Consider the following 14,236-nt stretch of genomic DNA (forward strand, 5'->3'; position numbering starts at 1 on the left):
GGATCATTTAGTGCACCTTTTTACCGGAGGCAGTGTGTTTTGAAAGCACCTCCCTCGGTCCTGAGGCTTGACACCATCTCGGCTCCCGTTTACGATCGTGATTTCAGCGGAATAACTGACAGGCGCACAGAGGACGATACCAATAAAGATTCGTAGGGGAGAGGGCTCAGTGAAGGGAGACAGAATAGTCTAAATCGTTAGAATTTAGTTAACATAACGTTTATATTCAGATTTGGAAAATATATTCGATATAATGTTTAGGTTATTACAAGTAGATGTAGATGTTAAAAGGAGGTTTCGAGGAGGTTTTGGGCCCCTCTTGCAGACACACATACCGCAATCAAATATATTTAATTAGTCGATTTTTTTAATAAGACTTAATGCACCAGACACAACACTCACATTAACGGAAAAGCATTAATAAACTATCTACAGTAAACTCGAATTAAAAAGTCAATACAACTTGCAGGACATGCCAACTGCAATAATGCACAAATAGGATAATTGTGGTTCAATATCTGACGTTGTTCATCAATGGTTTATTGACTTTTAGATCTGTTAAAATCTGTTAAAATCTGTCATAAATTGAATTCATATTGTTGTAAAGATTATTTTGTTCCATTGTTTTGATTTATATAAGTACGTTCATACATTTATGTGCATTGAAATAAAGGTTTGCATTCGTATTACAACAACCTTCAATTCTAATCTGGGAAGTCTGATAATAAAATAAAAGTCTGACTTTTATTATGAAACATCATAGGTTGTATTTTAAAGCAGATGGCTTCAAGCGTCTGAAGCAGTTAGAGGAAGTCACGGGAAGAGACTGAAAGCTTCCACCGCATCTCTTCAATATTTTCACGGTTTTGGATCATTTATATTTTGTAGAAGATGGGGGCCTGTATGGCGTTGTGCTCTATTGCGAGCTGTGTAAGTGAAAATACATATATTAATTATTGACATAATGTGTAAAGCTTACTAAACTGCCGAAGAAAATACGACAACATTCAAACTGCGTAACGTCAAATACGTAATTAACTAACGTAACATTCGTCAAAGTGTCATATAATTCACGTTGATATAACGTATAAACCGAAGTTTAGATATTCACGGATATAAATTACACGGAAGTGTTCATTAGCGTTGGTAAACATGCCTTTTTGATATTACAACGGAACAAAGCGATGTTCTTGTCATGTGACGTATAGAAATGATACAGCAATTATGGCTGTGTTTTATTTTTGATGTACTGTATGAATCAGTTCGTGTTAAACGATATCATTTTATGAAACGAAACGACTGATTTCCTCATAATCCATCAGGTTATACGGGGTTACGTAACTTGTAAACGAGTTTGGTTTCGAGTAAGTGAGTGAAGTAACGTTAGCCCCGCCCATTATTGTTAAAAAAGAACGTAAATAATTCACACGAATAATAAAAAGGCCGTTTTGTGGAGAACCATCGTCATTTCTACCATATTTGTGTTTTCCTCATCAGTTCATGGTATCTTAAATAGATACACCCGCCTACACTGGTTCTGTTGTGATGTGTGTATCTTTAACACTAACACTTTTTATTCTCTTAAAGGGAAACTTCACCCAAAAATGAAAACTCTGTCACATATTGACTACCATAGTAGGAAAAAAACAATGGTACCCCAGAACTGTTTGATGTTATACATTCTTCAAATGTCTTCTTTGTGTTCCAAAAAATGATAAAGTATTTTTTCCTACTATGGTAGTCAATGGGTGTTGAGCTCTGTTTGGTTATATTCATTATTCCAAATATCTTTCTCTGTGTTTATCAGAACTAAAACATCTATACACATTCGGAACAACTCGAAGGTGAATAAATGATGACAGAATGTTCATTTTTGGGTGAAGTATCACTTTAAAGTGGGCGTAGTTGAACAACAACTCCCATAATGAATAACAACATTTCAATCATTTATAAGCTTTCCTGTAGCTCAGTGGTAAGAGCATTGCGTTAACAACGCAAGGTTGTGGGTTCGATTGCAAATACCTATGTAAAATGTATAGGATAAAACAATTTAAGTCGCTTTGGATAAAAGCGTCTGCCAATTGCCTAAAATGTCAACAAAAAAATGCCAAATAAGCACTGCCGTTAACTGTTGATTTATGGAAGTTAAAGTCTTAAGTGATTTTCTATAATTAAATTTGAAATCTGTGCCGCAGAGAATATACTCCCAAGATTATCCTTGCATTTCACTCATATTACACTCACATCAAACTATATTATGTCATTTCATTTTCCTGTGTCTTTCCCCACTCTTCATTCCATGTACTTTATGGATGTTTGACATATTTTGTATACAGTTGGAGGCTGCAACTGCATCGATTGTTTTTATAATGTTAAATTCCTCTATTGTGTCTTTTTTTGCAGGCCTCATGTTTGTGTGGCTCCGCTCCGTGTCTGCTGTGTGGCTGCTGTCCCTCTTCCAACAACTCCACTGTCACCCGGCTGGTCTTCTCTTTCTTCCTCCTGCTGGGAACAATGGTGTCTGTGATAATGATCTTACCTGGCATGGAGGCACAGCTTAGCAAGGTGGGCCAACTCTGAACCTTCATTCAATACTTTAATGTGTGAACTATCTACATTTTTAACATTTTCCGCCTTTAGATTCCTGGCTTTTGTCAAGGAGGAACCACGATACCAGGAATACAGAACCAGGTTAACTGCGATGTTATTGTGGGATACAAATCAGTCTACCGCATGTGCTTTGCTATGGCTTGCTTCTTCTTCCTGTTCTCTGCTATTATGATCCGCGTACGGAGCAGCAAAGACCCTCGTGCTGCCATTCAAAACGGGTAAGTCATTAAGTAATATACACACACATTTAAAGTGATACTTAACCCAAAAATGAAAATCCTCTCCTCATTTACTCACCTTCGAGTTGCTCCAAATGTGTATACATTTCTTTGTTCTGACGAACACAAAGATATTTGGAATAATGCTTATAACCAGACACATCTCGACACCCATTGACTACCATAGTAGGAAAAAAACATTGGTATTTAAGTGCCCCAGAACTGTTTGCTGTCCTACATTCTTCAAAATGTCTTCTTTTGTGTTCAAGAGAGAAAAAAAATGATAAAGTAATTTTTCCAACTATGGGAGTCAATGGGTGTCGAGATCTGTTGATTATAAGCATTATTCCAAATATATTCCTCTGTGTTTATCAGAACAAAGACATTTATGCACAATTGGTACAACTCGAAGGTGAATAAATGATGATTTTGGGTGAAGTATCACTTTAAGATCTACAGAATTAACATTAATTGACCATGTTTTTTTTGTCAACAGGTTTTGGTTCTTCAAGTTTCTGATCCTTGTTGGTATCACAGTCGGAGCCTTTTTCATCCCAGATGGAACATTTCACAATGGTACATCATATATAGATTTGTACAGCAGTTTTGAAGTAAAAAAATAACTGTGATGTGATGGATTCGACTTCCAGTTTTATGACGCTATACAATAGTATTGTAGCATTCAATTCTATTGCGGTGTGCCAAGATGTGTTGTGCGTTGTGTTTGGCGTCGGTAATGCCAAATGCCATTGTTTGTTGTAGCATATGTTTTAAAGGCGAGTATTTCCAATTGATTGTATGAAAAAGAACACCCAGGAACGATTTGATGAACTTTTTTTCATTATTACTAAAAATATTAAGTCATACAGTTTTGGAACGACATGAGAGTGGTGTAGTCATAAAAGAATCATTTTAGTGTGAACTGTCCCTTTTAACCTTACTTTTCAATGGTACATAATAGATAATAGCGTCTATTTGCATAGGGAGATGCTCAATGAGAACATGACAATGACATTAAGCTCCAAATGTAGCAATAGTCACAATGATGTTATTCCCAGAAGCCATTATACAAATACGGGTCTATATTTCATGTAATGCAGGAAATGCAAAGTTTCCTAGAGGGAAGAACTCAATTACTCTTTAATGAATGTTTTGAATGTTATGAGATGCATGGGAAAAGACCTTATTGTTTTTTCATAGTTTATTACATTAGCAATGAAATCTTGTTATTAGTGCCTTGCCGGAATTCTCATTGCATGGAGGTTAAGATGCAGAACATTGTGTTTAGACATCGAAGGTGTTCCTTCGATGAACATATTTTTTTATGTTCCTTAAATAAAATGGGTTATTTCAAGCAAACTAATCAATTGTTCCAGATGCAGAGACAGTTTTTACTTTCTGATTGGATAATTATAAAAATCTATCAGATATTTTGAATCCGTTTTGGTTTAATGTTGCTCCTCACTAGTGCCATTCAAATCATATACTGATCTTTTTCTTTACAGTTTGGTTCTACTTTGGTATTGTGGGCTCCTTCATTTTCATCCTGATCCAGCTCATCCTTCTGATTGACTTTGCCCACTCCTGGAACGAAGTGTGGGTGAGGAATGCCGAGGAGGGCAATACAAAGTGTTGGTTCTCAGGTACGATGAGGGCAGTTGGATATCCTGTTCACCACAATAGCCTTTAAAAGGGGTGTGACTCAGTCCACACAATTCAAAGGAAGAATCACGAGACTTTTACCTTTTGCTTACAGGTCTGTTGTTCTTCACTATCCTACATTACGCCCTGGCGTTTACGGCTATCGTCCTGTTTTATGTGTACTACACGAAACCCGACAACTGCACTGAACACAAGTTCTTCATCAGCTTCAACCTTATTCTCTGCTTCATCGTTTCTGTGGTTTCTATTCTGCCCAAAGTGCAGGTAAGTCTGGTTAAACACTGTCCTGATGAAGGGTTATGCCAACCTCAGAGATTACTGAAATGGAGCAGTCATGATGAATATAAAGCACTTTTGCAGAAATCGTCGTTCTACCCGATGTCTTCCTGTTTGGGGACATATGTTCCATTACAAGTGTCGTTCACAAACTTATTTTCTTTCTTTAAATCGGAAGTGAACCCATTAGGACATGTTGGGCACTGATAATTTGCTCTCAAAAGGAAAACAACCAAGCATATTGATTTTTCTCCAGCCATGGACTAGCAGTTAGCACCTTGAATCCCACCATCTCTCTCTCTCTATGATAATTTCCTGTTTCACGTTTACTGTCATTATAAAGGAGATCCGCTCCCTAAAAAATTGGTTTTAAAGTGTATTGATTTTAAACAACATCACATTAGGATGCTTGTATTAGGATGTCCTTTCACACAGGAAGCAGCAAACAGGAACTGACAAAACGGACTTGAACGCTGATAATGTACATCATAAAACAACCTCACTGTTGTATTGAAAGGCATCTGTTCTTCCTTTTCTGCATAAGTCTTCATATTTCGTCCTTATTTTCTGCATATCAACTGAATATGGACATTTTCATTGTGCTTTCCATTCAAAACTAGACTCATACAGCAGATATATGCTTTCCTAGACTAGAAACTAAATCTGGTGTCTGCCTTTCCAAAAATGTGTTTATGTTGAATATATCTATTTTTTGTTTGTGTTTGCAGGATGCTGCACCTCAGTCTGGTCTGCTTCAGTCATCTATTATTACTCTGTACACTATGTACGTCACCTGGTCTGCCATGACTAACAATCCTGGTAAGTAAAAAATCTCTTAAAATATTTACTGACTTCTGTCTCTTATCATTTTGTGAGCTTTCATTCTGCCACAATTTAGGTTGATGCAATTGTTGGTGAGTTATGCGTTATGCAACCCCCAGTGCTCAATCTCGTCGTCTCCCGAATAAAACCAGACTAGCTACTAGAATCTGGTTTACTAGTTAACCCAAAATCTCTGTTATGGTCCAACATTTGCTGCTATATTAGCAAGTTCAAAAATATGATAAAATGAGCACTTGATATTTGTTGGATATTAGTAGAAATATAAGTAGTTTTGTCATGTGGCAGTATGTACTGATATATGTGGTCTGTTTTATTTCATAATACATGTTTGTAAGCTTCACTGTGTAACTTTTTGTCTGACCCTACCTGTAGATCGAGAATGTAACCCCAGTCTACTCAGCCTGGTGTCCAATGTTAGCACAGCCGGGGCCACGCCCACAAGCTCCCCAGGGACAGTGCAGTGGTGGGATGCTCAAGGCATTGTGGGATTGGTCATCTTCCTATTTTGCACATTTTATGCAAGGTACATGAAGCCATTCAAGAGTTACAGTATACACTAAATGCGATCGATCTCACCAACATTTTCTTTTCACTTTGTATTTGCCTACTTCTATGTTGACATCCTACTTTTGCATAATTGCAAAGTCCTCAAACTAAATGGAAACTAAGGCCTATATAGTTAGCGTGAATGACTGTCTTTGTTTGTCTAGCATCCGTTCATCCAGCAACGCTCAGGTGAACAGGCTGATGCAGACAGAGGAAGGGAAGGGCTCTGAGGGCTTTGAGGAGGTGGCTGAGGACGGTGTGCGGCGTGCCATGGACAACGAGGAAGACGCTGTCACATACAGCTACTCCTTTTTCCACTTCCACCTTTTCCTGGCCTCTCTCTACATCATGATGACTCTCACCAACTGGTACAAGTAAGTAATCATTCTTATACTTTTGGGTTTTGGAGTGAAAAAAATCAGGTAAATTAAGCTTTTCCTCTTTTTTTTTGTTTTTACACATAGTGGTGTTAACTAATTCTGTATTACTGCTTTTTTAGCAGATGTGAAACCAGCAAACAGCATTTTCATTTTTATCAGACCTACGTCAAGATCAGAATCATCATTAAGGAGACATAAGCTTGGATTTGCATCATAGTCAATATGTAATAGAGAGGATAAAGTAGAATTAACAAAGGTCCACATAGTAGAAACAATTGGGCATTCCCAAAAACATATGGAGAAAGGTACCTGATAATGTACTATTGCAGATATGGCAATTATATTTTGCTTATAACTTCATTTTAAACCTCTTATAGGGGGTAATGTATGCTCTATGGATAACTTTGAAGTGGATAAGAGGGTGTGCCAGTAGCTTTCCCCTTTTTTAAAGTTGGAATGAAATACATTGGTTGATACTGGTTTCATTTCAGAATGCAGATAAAACTTTTTTCAAAACTAGTCATTTTTCAGACTTTTTGGTTTTTGAAGGCGTATTTAACTTAAATTTGTTTTGTTTTTGTGCACTCTACAGCCAACACACATGGGACCACATGATTAAAAACATTATCCAGACCATATCCACATCACTGCCAGCCTTGTGAAACCTTGTATCTCCATAAATAATTAATAATCATTATTAATCAACCTTTATGTTTGTTGCTGGGTTTGCAGATATCTAACCAATAAAAAGTAAGAAAAAGTGTTTGTCAACTTTGACAGCATTTGGACATCTGAGGTTTTGGAAGGTCAGCGGTGACGTGTTTGTCTATGGGGCTGTTTCCCGGACAGGGTTTAATCCTAGTTGCATTATGTTTGAAAAACCTAATATCTGGAGTAGTTTTGGCCGCGGTGACACACGCCCGCACGTGTAAGTGCGCTGTGTATCAGTTTTTAACAGTGACAGCTGAATCTCAGGGAGGAATTTAAACAGTCGCATAATTTACGTCATGATGCGTCACAATGCAATTTGCGCTCATACTGCCCCCTTTCTAAACCAAACGGTACTCCAGCTCACCTCTTCCAGCAAGGGCATGGTAAGTGAACCGCCTGAGCCCTGCTGCGAGCTGTCACACCTGTCAATTGAACCAGGCTTAAGGTGTCAAATGCGCTTGGGCGCTATTCAATTGGGAGAGTGTGAGAAGGTCCTTAGGGGTGTCTTGATCGAAAAAACGTTCACTGACATATCTTAACATATATCAGTGTGATGGTTTTGTTTCAAGATGTACATCAGTAGTGTTTTTTTGTAAAGCATGTTTTTAAAGATAAATGTAATATCCTAATTTAACTAAGACCACATCCTGTTTTATGAAAATCCCTGTCCAGGAAAACGCTCCAAAATGTTTGAACAAAATTTTTTCATTCTGGGTTTGATAGATTACCTTTGTACACTAGCTCAAGTCTAAATCTTATTTCTTCTGTTCTCTTCTCTCATCCACTTTCAGACCTGACACCACCACTCAGGCCATGCAAAGCACAATGCCTGCTGTGTGGGTGAAGATCAGCTCCAGCTGGCTAGGTCTGGCCGTCTACCTGTGGACTCTTGTGGCTCCTCTCATCTTGCCCAATCGAGAATTTAGCTAAGCTGGCGTGCCTCTCACCCATTCATAACTGTTTTTGTTGAGTATATAAAAAAACTCCAAAAACAATGGAACTAAACTACGAAAGCAATTCAATATCAAAAGTGATTAACTAACCTCAAGATCAAATCTTAAAAAAATCCTTTACTGTACACTACATGTTCATTTTTCTCTTGGTTATTAAGATTATAGGGCTATTCGGTTAAAAACTGCATGGTAAACACATGTATATACTGTTGCAAGTATTTTAATAGGTGCAAAGATAAATTCTGAAATGTTGTGCTGAAAATTGCACACTAAAGATTATCGGACACCTTCTGGCGCATGTTCTTAAAGTGATAGTTCACCCAAAAAGTCATCATTTACTCCCTCTCATGTTATTACATACCTATATAAATTATTTGTTCTGATGACGGCAGAGAAAGATATTTGGAAGAATGTTAGCCATTTTCAATTCTGTGACATCATTGACTGCCACATTGTATGGTAGTCAAAGGTTCCCCAAAACGGATATTCTTCAAAATATCTCACTTTGTGTTCAACAGAACAACAAAATATACAATATTCTATTGCAGTGGATGATGTCACAGAACTGAAAATTGCAAACATTCTTACAAATATATTTCTTTGCTTAAACAGAACAAAGAACTGTATAAAGGTTTGAAACAACCTGACGGAGAGTAATTGAAAATAAAAATAATTTGTATTTTTGGGTGAACTATCCCTCTTAAGTACAATCCTTTCTGTGTATGAATAATCTTCACATCGCTGACCTCTGTATATGCGTGCTGTGTCCTCTTTCCTATCTCTTAATGTAGTGCGATCAGCAGCCTCCAGCTGACTCTGTGTCCCCACACATCATGTATAAATGGGCTAAATGAATGAAATGGGTTAGATCAATATGTAGCTTCTACTGTGCTGTCGATACAGATTCATTTATCCCCACATGCCTCTTAAGAGTTTGCTTTTATATATAAAGTCATTATTGCCTGTTTAATTTTGATAAGTTTATGGTGACGTCACTGCTTTTATGTTTAAAAGGGGTAAGATTCTCGAACAAGAAGCCACACATTTCAGTGCAATTACACTTAATATCTGGTCGACAGACCATCATATATGCATGTTACTGCTGCTAGACACCTACACTACCTGAAGAGGAAATCCTTTATTTAGCATTTTAACATCAGGGTCTTCTTCAATATTCTGTATAATACACAGTCTCTATCGTAGACTACAATTCTATGATATTGCAGACTTTGTTGTGAAGCAGTGTCAGAGGTGGTGAGGGGCTTGTGCAGGGGGATTTTTTTCCCCCGAGTCCTCTATAGAGCCCCATAGAGCTTGTGCATGCAGAAGATAAGCCCAAAACGACACACCCTTTTTGTTCAACAAACAGCACTTTTGGTTCACACGGAGTCTCTTACTTCCTTGAACACACAGATTGTGCTTTAATATTGGTCACGTATCCAAAATAATACAATGAATATGGTGGTGTCAGTCCATCAGAGGCAGATGTTTTCCTGATGTGCTTGTCGTTCAGCAAAATTGGGTGCGATAGGAGTACCTAAATAACCTGTGGCTGGAAAAACTTTCTTAATATAATAATTACACGTAGATTTATAGTTTAGGGCTGGATAGTATGTGGATCATTGATGTGTTTAATTTGTAGATGTCTTTTTAGAATTAATAACGCTAATCTTTCCATTTGTGACGACCTTTCGGTTTCCTTTTATTTCTGTTTTATTAACCAGAATTTATTTTTCGTGTAAGCACATGCTGGAGTCAAATTTTTTTTCAGTTTTGTGGACCTGGTTTTCAAATTGTCAAAGTAACATTTCTGAACGTTTATAATTTTTAACCTGTAAAATTTTGAAAACATGAAGTTGACACTATATAGGTATTGTAGATGTTGTAGATATGTTATTGTGCTTGTGACCGCAAATTGTAACCTTTTCACACCGTAACAGTTTTACACAAGCATGACAAGTCATTTGTAATCTATTAGTAGAAGCAACAACATTGTTCATCCTGTGTAAAATTCTTCATGTGCCTTATTAAAAGTAACCTGGTTTATTTAGACCTGTGAAAAAGTGCCTTTGCTGTTTTGTAACATTTCGTTTTCTTCATACCATTGACTGGACTACAGTATGTGTAAGTAATATTTCAGCGATCTGGTGTTCGGTCTGTGCTAATGCTGTGTATATTTCAATAAACTTGTATATTGAAATGTTGGTTATTGGCATTGAGTCTTTACAAAGCATCGGTATTGATCGGTTGTGCAGGTGGTTATTGGAATTTGAATGATTGTTGTTTGACTTGATGTTTAACTACTGCTTAAGGTTGAAGTTTATATTTTTAGCAAATTAAATCTAAATCATTATGATGCAAAAGAATGATGTTGGACTTTTTTGCCATCCGCCCAGCAGGTGGAACTAATGAGCTACTGATTTTATCTCTATTCATTGCTTTGCATTGATGACCATCATTGCTTATGAAGCCGTATTATAAAGTATTTGATAAAAACCCCAGTTAAGCAATTTCGTATCAGCGGTTATCATGGTTTAAAAAGTCTATGACGTCAATTACTGACTTAATTTATTGACTGACTTATTGAGAGATTGTCGACGCCCCACCAACGCAACTTAGTGTTGTTTTGTAAGTCAATATTAATGATTCATTCTTGTGGTTGTCACTCCCCAAACTGGCCCCGCTGACCGTAAACCCCTCTTCTACTTACAAACAATTATCTCACTTGCCAGAGCAAGCAAAGAAAAAGACTTGGAAAGTGTTGCTTTAAAAGTGTTTTGTAAGTCCCTCTCGATGCTGGAGATGTTTGGAGTGGACGGTTGACAAGGAAGGTATTGCACATTAAGTGCTTTTGGGCCTTCAAATCAAACCCCTCTCCTCAGATGTGCGGTTTATCAGTTGGCAGCTTGGCTAAGCCTAGATAATGCTTGCTTATGCAATGGTGTTTTGCTAATAGTGTTGATATGTTTTTGCACGCATGTGTAACACTACTCGAGGAGAGCTGAGGTCTGTTTATGTAGGGAAGGGTTCTGCGATTCTCATGATGTACCTTTGTGGTTTTCGTTTACGGCCAGGCGGGTGTATTACAAACCAATGAGTCTGCATAAAGAGGACAGCTCTGGGATGTTACGTGAGGGTGTATGACACCATTTAAGTTTAAATATTGAATGCGAGTCTGCGAAACATTAATCACAGTTACCAATTGATATTTAATTCACTTAGTAAGGCTGTGTCGTGGTTTAATATGTATGTAGCTAATGCTAATCGACTGTAGACTTCCATTTCGGAACCAATAAAATGTGCAATTCACTCATTCACATTAAAGAAGTCCAAATCCTTCTGAATACCAGTTCATGTTGAATTAAAAGAGGATGCACGGCTTAAAGTCTTCGTTAAAGCGCATATCCATGGGGCCACTTAATGACGTTAGCATCTAATGAAGGGAGACGGTAATTATTGCTGATTAATAAAGACAGAAAGCTAATGTGTGCTTGCAGAGATAAAGCTTCCCAATTAGTGTTGAGATATTGACTGAATGCACCGCAGGACATTACTCTTGATCCACATAACTGCTGTGGCACAGAGCTCTGTCTTCAGCTACGGGATGGCGCAGTTGTTGATTCTGGCTCACGTCGGCGAGTTGAATATTTCACATTTGTCTTTGTCCTCATTTTTAATCAGGTCTGTCTGATAGCTGATGCCAGGAACCTTTGGTTTCTTCTTGTTAGAGTTTGGCATCTTGGGACTCCGCCTATGTGGAACAGAGGTTCTTAAAACTACCAACTCGGTGCCAACCCAGAACCGCAAGACAGCAGGGCTCGAGGGCAGAGGACAATAGATGACTTTTTCTTTTCAAACGGGCTTTGCAGCTGTCCAGTGCTGGAAGTTTCTTTCTGTACGCTTGTTGGAAATAAACATGGTATTAGGTTTATTTCAGTACATTTAAAGGGATATTTAGATTTATTCATTTGGCAGACGCTTGTATCCAAAGCGACTTACAAGTAGGAGAGCATATAGACATTTTGTCGACACGCTAAACATTTCTCCCAAAAATGAAAGTTCTGTCATCATTTAATCACTCTTTTGTCATTCCGACTGACTGACTTTCTTCTGCAGAACACAAGTATCCGTACATAGGAGTGAATGGTACCGCCATTGTTTGGTTACCAACATTCTTCAAAATAGGTTATTTCGTTTTCTGCAGAAGAAAGAGAACGCGTACAGGTTTGAAATGACAAGAAGGTAAGTAAATTATTACAGAATGTTCATTTTGGGAATTTCATCGCGTGCATTGTTTTAAAGAATTTTTGTTTTTCAGGCGGATATCTTCATAACATCAGCTCGTCCGGTCTACGAGAACAGTTTTTGTTTTTCAGTATGATCACTCACAAGAGTTCTCAATGTTTCTTTTCCAATCTCACGCTTCGTCTAAAAGCTTGGTTTATTCTCTCTCAGCCACATTTATCTTATTGCAGTATGAGACACTTTGGAAGAAGCATTAAAGAAAAATAACTCTCCTCATCAATTCATATAAACTACTTACTCCTGTCTGGAAACTCTCCCTCTCCCCCAGCAGGCTCGCCTAACAATGAACAAGGGAGAGATGTGCATCAACAAAATGATCTCACTCTCCCAGCTCTGACACACACACACACACACACACACACACACACTGACTCAGCAGGGCTGCAGAATGTTCTGATTCTGCAGGCTTTGTCCCCGAGTTCCTACAGCCAGACTGGTACAATAAGTGTATCTCCAGGGATCCCTTTAACCCGATGAAGAAATCACAAAAGCGATACTTAGCTCGCTGTCGATGGAAGTGATGCGCAGTCATGCATTGCAACTGTGACAGTTTTGCTGAACAATTTTTGCATCGGGCCCTTAATTCATCACAGAAATGGAGATTCAAGTGTTCTGCACTTCAACACCGATCTTTCAACCATCAGTAACTGTCATCAAGTTCTCCAAGGGTAGAAACTTGTTTGTGCTGAGCAGCATTTTATTGACTTCAGACAACTTACGGCTGAATAACTAAAGGTGCCGTGGGTTTTTTGTGAAACAATACCAAAATTTGTTGTATGTGGTGTCTTAGGTGGATTGATAACAGATGCTCTAAGGACTGTAAAGAAGACTGCGCTAGATGTGGTCCACTGATTAAAAAGACCATATGCATATTACCATTTTACCATCACTTTATATTGTTTCCGCATTTCAGAATAATAAACTCAGTAAAGTAACATAAATATTACTTCACTTTAAAAAGCGTGGGTTATTTTCAACCCGGTGTTGGGTCAAAAAGGGACAAACCCAACCGTTGGGTTTTAAATAAACCTATGCTGGGTTGTTTTAAACCAAAACGCCAATTCTTTTTATGTGTCAAAAATACACATATTGAATTAACTTTAACCCAAAGGTTTGGGTTGTCCTTTCTTGATACCAATTTTTTTATACCATTGACATGTAAGGGAATTAAGTTGGAACAAAGAAACTAAACTATCACACTTCAGCATCTTTTGGGTTTGCGTCCAAAAATGTACTCTTTGAGGTTGTCTATGCTATATGTGACCCTGGACAACAAATCCAGTTTTATGGGTCAAATTTTCGAAATTTAGATATTTACATAATCTGTAAGCTGAATAAATAAAATTTCTGTGGATCTATGATATGTTAGAATTGGACAATATCTGGCTGAGATACAACCGTTTAAACTCAGGAATCAAAAATGCAAAAAATCCAAATATTGAGAAAATTTAAGTTGTTAATCAGGGCCACTGTGTTAGGCCATCCACTCACAAAAATAAAGTTTTATAAATTTAAGGTAGGAAATTTACAAAATATCTTCATGGAACATGATCTTTACTTAATGTCCTAATGATTTTTGGCATGAAAGAAAAATCGATCATATTGACCCATACAATTTATTTTTGTCTTCTAATAATGTTCAATAAAAATGTTCAAGTGTTACTTAAGACTGGTTTTGTGATCCAGGGTCACATACACACATACACACACTCTAAAAATGCTGGGTTATTTT

At 37.5% G+C, this 14,236-nt stretch overlaps 1 protein-coding gene across 1 annotated transcript; it reads left to right on the top strand.

Annotated features, from left to right (window-relative positions):
- Positions 1–773: 773 nt before the first annotated feature.
- On the top strand, positions 774–10,403 carry serinc2l (serine incorporator 2, like). Its single transcript, XM_056762451.1, has 10 exons — positions 774–930; positions 2,404–2,565; positions 2,641–2,828; positions 3,325–3,404; positions 4,334–4,471; positions 4,585–4,754; positions 5,495–5,585; positions 5,982–6,132; positions 6,320–6,529; positions 8,038–10,403. The coding sequence occupies exons 1-10, from the start codon at positions 892–894 to the stop codon at positions 8,174–8,176; spliced, it is 1,368 nt and encodes a 455-aa protein (XP_056618429.1). The 5' UTR covers positions 774–891; the 3' UTR covers positions 8,177–10,403.
- Positions 10,404–14,236: the final 3,833 nt, after the last annotated feature.

This window comes from Triplophysa dalaica, chromosome 12 (genome assembly GCF_015846415.1).
Source record: "Triplophysa dalaica isolate WHDGS20190420 chromosome 12, ASM1584641v1, whole genome shotgun sequence".
Lineage (NCBI taxonomy): Eukaryota > Metazoa > Chordata > Actinopteri > Cypriniformes > Nemacheilidae > Triplophysa > Triplophysa dalaica.